Here is an 11,052-nt window from a genome sequence, read left to right as displayed (position 1 = left end):
CCATCTCCTTCTCTAGAGAACACTCCTAAAAATATCTAAACGGAAAATTTATCTACCCAACTTGCTGAGCATCCACAACATGGGGTGTGGGTCCTTCTCCCGGTATGGTAGCATGGCCAGCCCAGAGCTATGATTCTCTGCCTCAGCCCAGGATCACAAGAGAGGATCCTATCAGAGCTCACTGGCGGTGGAAAAGGTCAAGTTTAAAACCTGAAGTGCTTTTGTCTCATTGTAAAGTCAACAGTGGAAAATGAAGCCATGGTTAAGTGTGTGTGTGTCGGGAGGGCTACTGTGCTTCCTCTAGCCCAGTGAGTAGGCTGGAGGGAGCAGGAGGGAAGGGCTGGGATATGGACAGTGAAGAGCCACTGTTCAGTGGGTCGTGAAGCTGTTGGTTTTAAGAGAGACTCTGGGACGACCCTCACAGTTGGAGCCTCTAAAACAGATCAGAAACCAAGGGCTGTGTGTGTGTTAAGGAGGCAGAAGCTGTAACTGGCCAGGACTATGGGGGAAGAGGAGAGGGACAATACCGAAGGCTACTCAGTCTCAGCCCCAGTGAGCAAGAGCTCTCTGCTCCTGTGGGCACAGAGCAGGGGGAGGGGACATTATCCCTTTCTTAGAGGAGGCATGAAGAGTAAGAGGCTCTTGCTGACACGCAGGAAAGGCTGCAAAGGCCACATCTTGGGAGTGAAAATGGACGGAATGTTCAATACCTATGATCCTAATAACCCACAATGCTTGCATGCAGGTCCACCTCTGGTCCCTGAAGCAGCAAATGACTGGCCATTTCAGTTCAGCCCTTGGACCTTTAGTGACATACCCCTGGGTTTCATCTGTGAACTAAGGGCATTTCCTGAGGCTTTCCATCTCTGACCAGCACAGCCAGAAACTTGCAGGAGGATAATGGCTTTAACTCTATGGCCACTTCCCATGAGAGCAGCCTTACTTCCCTGGGCTTAGAATGAAACCCCTCTTCTGGTCTCTCTTCTTCCCAGGGCATTTTATGGAGGGTGTTCTATATGTTTTGTCTCTGGGGGAACACTGGGGAGCTTCTCAAGGGCAATGAGCCTGATCACTTTGTCCTGGAGATAGGCATGTGCAGTAAGGGTTTGTAGGATGAGAAAGTGATATTTATTCAGTTTGCTCAGCATTTTACTATTTTCCCAAATGAAACTGTTTACTCCATGCTTGTTCCATGCCCCGTGTGCTGCTGGATGAAGGTAAAACAAAACAAAAACAAACAAACAAACAAACAAAAGACAAAACTAAGAGAGCAGCCACTGCTCTCCTGATGGGAGCTGCATTCTGATGGGGACAAGCCTAGAAGGGCACAATTTTCCACCCAGAGTCATCAAACCAGACTCCACTCACTCCAGCCAAGGGACGCAGAGCAACACTTGAACAGGCAGGAAGGAAGCTCTTGTAAAGCACAGTCCAACTGTCACATCCACCAAGCATGAACTGGCTCTCCCCCCTAGAGAGGCCCTCATAGCCCCACAATCCAGCAGTAACGTGCTGGGTCAGCCATTTTAGCAAACCACCTGCAGTGGCTCACAGATGCCTCCCCTATATGCCACACACCCTCAGGTACTCTCAAGGGACACTATCTACCACAAGGGACCTAAGACAGCAAACAGGAAGTAGGAAATTAAACTACCTGTCCTTAGTGCTCCATACCACATCCCCTTGCACATTCCTGAGCCTGTTCTCTGAAAGGCCCTGCTGGTCTGGCTCCTGATTTTGGTGTTCATAAACCCGGCTGAATTCTGAAAAGGGAGATGCCCTGGGTCACCGAGACCTAAAGTGAACAAATCAGGTTAGCACAGTCCGTGAACAATGGGACCGAGGTGTCAGAGGGAGAGAAGGGTGGAGCATCCATCCTTACAGTTCCCTTTCCTTCAAGACGGGAGGGGCTGACCCTGAGGACAGGAGTGAGAAGTCAGGCTGGGGTGGGATCCTTCCACGGGAACATCGGAGCCTGTGGAGGGAGGGAGGTCCATGGGGTTGGGTGAGGCTGCTTGTTCCTCAGCACTGTGTTAGAAAACTGCCTAGGCCAAGAGGGACCTCTGAGTGGTCAGCCGATGTCCAGCAACCATTCCCACCCACACTTTAGCCTCTGTTTAACATCAGTCTCTTCCCCCAGCCCCCCAGATCAACCTTCCTTCCTACCACTGGCAAGCATTGCTGTCATCAGCATCAGAACTGCCACTAGTCAGTATAGACTGAGAACACTATGACAGCGCCAGAGTGCCCAGGGTATCTGGGACGTAGAACCCAAATCGAGACTCAACATTGACCTGTATACACCTCACACACAGACAGAAGGCGATTCTGCATGACATGTTTCAGCATGTCCTGTTTCGATTCTGACTCTCACGTGAAAGCAGGTGTGGAATTCTCTACACGGACATAGGAAGTTCTGTATTTTGTAATATTTCAGATTTTGGGTTTAGGAGTGAGATGTGCTCAACCTGTATTTTGCCAATTAAATGACCTGATTTAATTATTCTGCTCAATCACTTCGTTAGGAAATGGTAGCTGCTAGGATGATAAAGACCCTGAAGCACAGAGGAATCAAATCATTTCCTCAAAGACAAACAGCAGATAATAGCCTAACCCAAAGCTTGATGTGGGAGTGTGGCTGTGATGGCCAGCCACATCCTGGTTGATGTATCCTGGAGAGCGTTCACCAACCCCTCAAGCAAGGAGAGTCCTTGACACGGTCTGGCTTCCTGGAACACCCATAGTTGATAAAGTACAACAGTGTTTGTACAAGCACAGATGTGTGCCTTTTCTTTAAAAATACCCCGAAGTCACAGAGGCATCAGTCATCTCAGGACACTGGGCACCCCTCTCTTTTGAGTTTGTCAAGGTACTAAGGAAGATGGCAACATATTGCCTCTCCGAGACTCCAGCTGTGCATCTAATAAAGAAGGCGATCCCAGCAGCCAGTATTCATTAGGCACCTGCTCCACTCGGCTCTGCACTGAGAGAAATCGGGAATTCAGTCATTTCTGCTTTAGAGGAAGAAAGAGGCACAGAGAAAGTCTGTCTTTCTCAAGGTCACACAGCTGGTCTGCTGTAGAACCGAGACACTGAGCCCTTTTGTCCCTGTCCTTGGGATCTGGGTGTGTCCTGAGTTGGGGTACCATAGACCACACTATCAGTGAGATGCCTAGTCACTGTACACTGAAGCCTCTGAGCCTCATGGGGAGGGCAGGGAAGCCTAGGGCACTGTGTACACTGGGGATGTGGCAGACCAGGCCAGGATCAAGGTTTTATGTACTAGGGGAAATATTGGAGGGAGGCTCTGAGACAAGGAACAGAACTCAGAACAAGATGTCAAAGATGAAGGGATAGCAGCAGCAAAAACTGTCCATCTTATGACTTTATACCAATGGTATTTAGTGCCTTGTTGCACCATCTGGCAGGTTCCTCATAGGGACCTATCATGGGGATATTTGTATCAAGGAATTGGGAAACTGAAGTTGCCTATATAAAGGAATCGTGTGTGTGTGTGTGTGTGTGTGTGTGTGTGTGTGTGTGTGTACTCCAGAGCTACAGAGAAAACAAAGTAATGCTCATTCTGCCATTACCAATGACAGTGGGCTTTAGGGTCTGATGTTTTGGCCATTCTAGACAGGCAGGGCTGTGAGCTGTAATTCCATAAGCTTAAATGACTCTTTAAATTGCTGTTGGGTTTCTGTGTGCCAAGCTTTATCCTGCTCAGGCCCTTTAGCCCCCTGTCTCAGCTCATTCCTTCAAATAAGAGGCTCTATATTTGGTTCATTGTAACCTTCTGCTGTGAGTTGGGGACATTTCAGCCATTTCTCTCTTGCAACATTCTCCAGTGGCCACTTACAGGTCCTAGTGAGTTAATGCTACTCCAGAAGCCAATCCATGTCCACAATACATGTTTCTCAGGCGCTTCTAACATTTACTTTCTCTTAAAAATGAGCTTGTAACATCCCACCATCCCCATTTGGGTGCTTTTACAACTGACAGCAGTTGGTTTAGCTTTATGACTTACAAAGAACAACTACAAAAGATACATTTTTGGTTTGGAAATTTTACCCAGTTCAATGTACGGTGACAGCTCAAATTACATCCCAATTTCATCCCATATAGTGTTTGCTAAATATCCTTTCCATTTGGACTCAAAGCAGTAATGTAAGGGTGCTGCATCAGAATGATGGGTTCTCCATAGAAAGCACAGTCTCTTTGGGCTCCCATACTATAGGATGGCCAGCTTCTGGTACTGCACTCCAGGGCAGTAAAATATGCATGAAGCTGTTGTTTGAAAGCAATGTTACCTTTTCCCCATCTTGATCACTAAATGAAATCTGGGCACACAGTCAAGGCCAAGTTTAACCCTATAGTGAAAGAGGAATTCTGTATTTCAGAAGTAAAAATAGGTGGGGTTAAGAATTGAAGAAGATAGAGTTCATTGCCAGTTTAGGAGATGTGTGACCTTGAGAAAAATCTCCTTGGGCCTCAGTTTCCTCCTCTGCAAATGAAGGATCTTATGTCATTCACTTGCTGTAACTGTTAGACCAGGTAAAATTACACAAACACGTACACTGGTAACCAGATGTGAGCATTGGCTACAGTCCCACATCAGCCACAATATCTACATGCTACATAGAGGAACCAACCAGACCTGTGTATTGCTCTACCTGTGGCTGGCTGTGACGATTGTTCCCATACAGATGGATGATTGTCTTTGATCACTAGGGCCCAAAATGTCTGCTCAGTAACATTTCCCATTCACTACTTTAAAAAAAAAATCTGTGACAATAAGACATTTATGCCCTTGATGCTGAAATGTACTTAAAATAGAAGAGAGAAACACTTGTCAGGGTCTATGTTGTAGAACCCATGGACTGGCCCTCTTGCTTGACACTAGCCCATGCCATGGGAAGTCAGACTCACCACACTGAATCCTTGGTGAGTTTAGAACTCACGTTCCCATCTTCTTCCAGGAAGATGTCCATTTGCAAATTGGCATCATTGTCATGGGCTGAGAAATAATTGGTAATGACTCGTGCTGGGATTCCAAGACATCTTAAAACTGTAAGTGAAAACAATCGCTGGAGACATCAACCCATCTAACAAAACAGCAAAAAATTCTTTCCTCTGTGGGGCTTTCTACCTTCCCAACATGAAAATGACCTTCCTTGGATGTTCCACACCCAAGAGGTGCAACTTGTTCAGTTCCTTGAGAGCTAGAGAGAGACTGTTTTTGGAACCATAGATCAGGTGCCAATGAGATCATTTATCACAGAAGTCCAATAGCCCCATGTTAATAGTTTACTTCTAACCACAGTGTCATCAAAGGAGCAGTAATTTAATCCTCTTAAAGGGGATTTCCCAGAAACATAATTTTGGAAAAAGCCCATCGTAAGTTAGGATTATATAATCCCCTCAGTGGGGCATGCTACTTCGGGATGAAATTCTCTCGCTCTTGTAACACTGAGCAGGGGACACCACAGATTCATTTGACTTGTTAGATAATAAATTACCTGGGTGCAGCTCTTGCCATATGCACCTATTGATTAAGCTTAATCCAAATGCCCTCTCTGACTCCCCGGACGCCAGACATCAGGGCTCATTGGAAATAATTCAGCTGACAATTTTAAGATTAATGACTTGGCTTGCCTTTTTCCCCCTCTCCATCAGAATAATTTAGCATGTTTTTAAACAAAGACTATCCAGCCCTTTCAACAGAACAACCTTGGAAGTCCAAATGTAAGTTTAGTGGAGATCAGTGTCCTGTCCTTTAAATAACCTGGCCTTAGTCACCAAACAACAGGGTGACAGTCACCACTGACTTCTCACTCCTACATTCCTCTTCAACTTCTATTCACCAGTATGATGACTGGCACTCACATTCTATTTCTGGGGAAACCTAATGTAAATTGTTGGGCACTAGTTCACATTATTACTGAAGGGGACTTGATCAAGGGTCTGCCTTACTCTCAGTTTAAGAGAAGGGAAGACTGAATTTGGGGTACCAGCTCCTCCTCCCACCAACTTTCCTGTCTGATTCACTTGTTTTGTGATCTCTTTGTAGTGTAAATCTGCTGCTGCTGACTTTACCACCAAAGCCTGTTCTCAGGCACAGAGAACCAACCTCCTTTACGCCAACAGTGTACATGGATGCAAGGTTTCACTATATTATCTGGTTCTAAGCCCAAAAGTAATTAAGCTACAAGCAGTAGAATTTTAGGTGTGGAGAGAACTGAGATCTTTTACAGCATCCTGAAATGAGCTTAGGGGAGTGGCTTCCTCTTTGTGCCCTGGCTTTCAAGTCCCAAGGAGCACAGTCCCTCCAAACTTCGGCCACTATGGCTCAAGCTTCTGTCTGACATCAGGACCAGCCTCCCAGAAGACAGTTGCTCCCAGGAAATGAATATTCCTTTAATCCTTGCATATAGTCAAAAGGCTCAGAAAATATTCTTATGTAGGTCAGGTCACAGGAAATCACAACAAATGAAAGAAAATGTCATTTCTGTTTGCATGGAACAGGACTAGATCCTAGACTGTCACAACTTTATGCTAAAATAGGTGGGTCTTACAATCATTTTAAACAGTATCTTTTTCCAAGCCTATAGCCCCCATACTCTCATTTAAAAAAATTTTATTAAAAAAATGCTAGCTAGGCAAAGCACTCTTTATTAATGAGCAGGCAGAAAGGACACTCTGACTTGAACTTAATGTTTCTCCAAGGTGTTAGGAATGGTGTGTGAATGAAAATCATTACCAATGGTGAGGACACCGTGAAACAAATGGCTTTTTAAAATATTCACTGAATTAACTGTAACATTGCCTGGGCCAAGGAAGGCAAGTGCTCCTTGGTAAAGTGATGTATAAGATTGAGGGGAATTGTCCTGTTCTCATCCGTTTTGCCCTGCAGATTGGATGCTGGATGGGCCATGCCCCAGAAGGGTAGCTGGGGAGATAAAGATGCTCAGCAAGTACTGATACCTAACTGGTCAGGCTCCCTGAGACTTACAGGTGAAGGAGAAGATGAAATGACCTGAGTTATCCCTTCCATATCTAGGACAAGCTCTTAAGTACTTGCTAAATATCTCATCAATAAACAAAGAAGCATATTTATATAATGTTTCAAGAAAAAAATCAGAATGTATCTTTCCTTATTATTTATTATTTTAGTTTTTCTTTAATCTTTAAAAGAAATGTTTGAGATGGCTCATGCTTTCCCCATTTCCTTCCTTAGCCCCTTCAACCCTCTATTACTCTGGATGTCAAATGATGGATTGCATGGGAGACAGTCTATCATTCTTCCCATAAAGATTCTGCAGTCAGAGAGACTGTGAGCATATTTGGCCCAGCACAATTTAATTATGCATTGACTATATCCCAGAATAGTCACCCATAAATTCTATAGAGCCAATGGGAGCTTTTAAGTCTCCTTGCCAGGTTATAGATAGAATGACTTGAAGTGAAATTTCTTTTATGTTAAAAAGCATTAATCTATCGGATACTTACATGTGTTAAAGACACCAGCAAAAACCCAGCACTGGCCATATCGAACTGGTGTTTCAGAGCTCCTATATTCTAGTAGAATGTCAACACTTCCTGTCCAGGCTGATGGAGGGACGCCATAGGCGTAAACATTATCCCATGATCCAACAAGGACACCTTCATCATCCTTGGCATTCACCTAAATGAGGCCATGAGAGGTGGAAAAGAAGAAAAGTCACTTAGAAGATCACCTCACCCAGACTGGCATGGGGCAAGCTGAGGCTCCCAGTGTCTTCCATGTATCCTGCATGGTAAAAACACTTGCCATTCCTGTTCAGTTTATCATGTTACCACCAAGGGCAATGATGAAAGACCAAAGTGTGCAAAGGGAAGACCCGATGACCAAGACTCTTTCCTGAGGAGAGTGTTACCACGTGTAGTTGAATGATGAGTTGGAAGAGTCTTCTAGATGGATCTGAAAAAAATCCACATGGGATATTTGGTTTGGCCTAGAATAACTTGGGGAAGGTGGGAGAAAGATCTGCAAAATGAAAAGCTAGGAAGGGATCTTGTACTGGGGAAAGGTGGATTCATCTGGCAAATTCAGTGATCCAGTGGGCTCTGATTTCCATGGTCAGTAGTGCACGTTTACCAACTGTAAAAGGATAATACCTGTTGCCAAAGGTACCATTAAAAGTCAGTAGGAAAATAGATTTCCATGGTTAATGTACGTGATTGCTTTTTAAAATTTTACTAAAGAAATACTCTTCAGGCTGGGGAGATGGCTCAGTGAATAAGGGCACTTGCTGCATAAGCATAAGGACTTGATTTCAGATCTTCAATATCCATGTTAAAAGTTGGGAATGGCCAGAATTGTGGGAAGCAGTCAGGAGGACTGTAGAGTCTTGCTGGTTGCCAGCTCTTTGAGATCCTATCTGAAAGGTGTAAGGAGGAGAATGGTACAGCAGGCACCTGATATCCTCCTCTGTGCTCTACATGTACATGTGTGCCCCCTAACATGAGTGTATACAGCATATATGCATAAGCTACAATACACAATAAATAAAATAAAATATTCTTTAATGACTGTTTAAAATGGTTAATACACACACACACATATGTATATATATATATATTTGAGTTGGAGATCAAACCAGGGCCTTGTACTAAACAAATACTTTACCATTGAACTACATCTCAGTCCCTAGTTTTATAGTTATATTAAAAGGTATTTCTATTTACCTGGAGGGTCTGAGTTATTATGCTTTTAGTATGCTAGAGACTTAAGTAGATAGTGGCAATATAGAATATATGGAAAAACTTTGATACACACTTAGAGTGGAAACATCTAGTATACCTAATGTGCAGGGGCAAAGACAGTGGATGTTTAGACAATGAAACAAAGGGCAGAAAATAGTGATTTTTTTTCTGGACACTGCTAGATCTACCTGTTTGGATGGAGCTTTCATCAGTTTAATTGTAGCCAGAATCCAGGTGAGGAACAGTGGGAATTCTTTTCAAAATGGGTGCTGCCTCATAACTGGCACGACAGTGATTTTCAATCCTCCAAGTGTGGTTCGTGAATCAGCAGTAATAATGTCCTCTGAGCTCATCAAAGATGCATACCATCAAGCTCCTCCTAGACCTACAGAAAAGGAATCTGCACCCTACAGCATGAGCCACAGGTAGTTTACATGCACCTTAGTTCAAGAAGTGTTGGTCTGGATGATAGTGAACAGACATTCCTTAGCACTGAAGCTGCGGAAGAAATCTGAAAGCATGGCGAGATTTTGTGCATTGGCTGCTTCACAGGCCTGCTGCCCCACAGCCTCAGCAACCTGCCGGTCCTCTCCATTTAGCCTGCCGTACTTGACTGTAAAGGACTCTTATTCTGAAACGTTTCAAGAGTTCTTTGAAAGAAGAGATTAAACCTGTGAAAGTATGTCTTTCTAAATTCCAGCAAGTCTGAGTAAAGAGCTGGTGCTCCAAAACTGTTCAATAATCAGGTCTATATTCAACAACCATGTAGGCTTTGTACATTGAATATACTTAACTTTTTCCTCAGGAGAAAGAGAAGCCAATCAGTGGAAGGAAATTCTGATGTGATGAAGACAGAAACACATAGAGGTAGAGCAGCAGCTCGAAGGAGAGGAGAATCAGTTGGGTTGGAAGGTGGTCCTGTTGTTCGGGGCTTGGCAGAGCAGATGACATATGGGCTGGCCAGAAAAGTCATCCAAAGTTGAATAAATGTGTGACGTCATGAAATAATATGACACTTTAGGGACCTTTGTATGGTTATCATGTAAGTAGTCAGTGTTGGATGAAATGCCATTTTCCTCCCTTGACTCTGTGCCCAGGCAGGTTAAAGGGAAGGCTCTTAGGCAGTAGTTAATGTGTTGAATATAGACAAAATGAAAAGCTTCCAAGTTTCTTAAAGCTCTCTACCAGCAAGCTCAAGCCTTTCATGTGAACTTCGACTTCAGCCAGCCCTTCTGGCCCTATTCTTGCGTAGTACTTGTCCTCGCAGGTGAATTAAAGTCTCAGAAAATCCGTGCCTACTATGACAGAACATGGGAAGTGTCTGTTATATGAACGGGTCTTTGTAGAGGGGCAGTATGTTATCACTGAGAAGTAGAATAGAGTTTATGGATCCCAAAGGTAAAAGTCCCTAAACTGTGCCTCTGATTTTCAGATAGATAGCCATTAAATAGAAGGCTACTAAGAGCAGAAACTGAAGCCATCAGCTAGGGAGCAGAGTAAGAAATAAATAGCGCTCTTCCCTACAGACCGTTTAATTGTTAATGCTGAATCCTGCCCCTGTTGCTAGATAAATCACAATTCTCATTTATTAGCATTTGGCCAGATTAGCCACTGTGTTCTAATTAGAACATTGATTTCTAAGGAACTCAGACACTGAGAGAGATACGTCTTCAGTGGCAGATGAGAAGGGTTGAAATAGCCCCTTCCAGACAATAAAATATGCCTGAGGGTCAATCCAAGGGCACGCTGGGATTTTTACTTGCTAGAGTTGGCTGTTGTAACAACCCATTGTGAGCTCAGGTTAGACCAGGGGCAGAATCAAATGTTATGGTAGTGAGTCATTGGTGATCTGGCACACAATTCAAACCTGGGACTACAGACTAGAAGGGATCTTTAACATTAATATGGCTGCCTTAAATTTCCATCCTAGAAATTTGGAGAGATGGTTCCAAGATTAAGAATATTGGCTGCTCTTCCAGAGGACCCAGGGTTCAATTCCCAGCACCCACTTGGTGGCTCACAACCATCTGTAACTTCAGTTCCAGGAAATCTAACACCCTCTTCTGTTTTCTGCAGACAGTGCATGTATGTGGTGCACAGACAGACATGCATGCAAAACACTTGTACACATAAAATAATTTTAAAAAATAAGTTGGTAAATGTCAAATTTTCATCTCATCATGCCTACAGAATTAGAGAAATGAAAAAGCAGACACCCCCAAAGTTACTACCAGCAACATCAATGTTATAAGATAATGCAAGAAACTCTAGCACCCAGTGCCCAGAGCAGATGAGGACTATGAGTGG

At 43.9% G+C, this 11,052-nt stretch overlaps 1 protein-coding gene across 1 annotated transcript in view; it reads right to left on the bottom strand.

Moving 5' to 3' along the window:
* The window catches only part of F13a1 (coagulation factor XIII A chain), a 160,634-nt gene that overhangs the window by 63,689 nt on the left and 85,893 nt on the right, over positions 1–11,052 (bottom strand). Inside the window, exons 7-8 of the mRNA XM_052727628.1 lie at positions 7,510–7,684; positions 4,930–5,068 (exon numbers count right to left, since the gene is read on the bottom strand). Of these exons, the coding sequence (XP_052583588.1) occupies positions 4,930–5,068; positions 7,510–7,684 (314 nt within the window). The remainder of the gene's footprint in view (positions 1–4,929; positions 5,069–7,509; positions 7,685–11,052) is intronic.

This window comes from Peromyscus californicus, unplaced genomic scaffold, assembly GCF_007827085.1.
Source record: "Peromyscus californicus insignis strain IS unplaced genomic scaffold, ASM782708v3 Scaffold_8__1_contigs__length_139910024, whole genome shotgun sequence".
NCBI lineage: Eukaryota > Metazoa > Chordata > Mammalia > Rodentia > Cricetidae > Peromyscus > Peromyscus californicus.
Note: the sequence above shows the minus strand (reverse complement) of the source record. Positions and strands in the feature narration are given on the sequence as shown.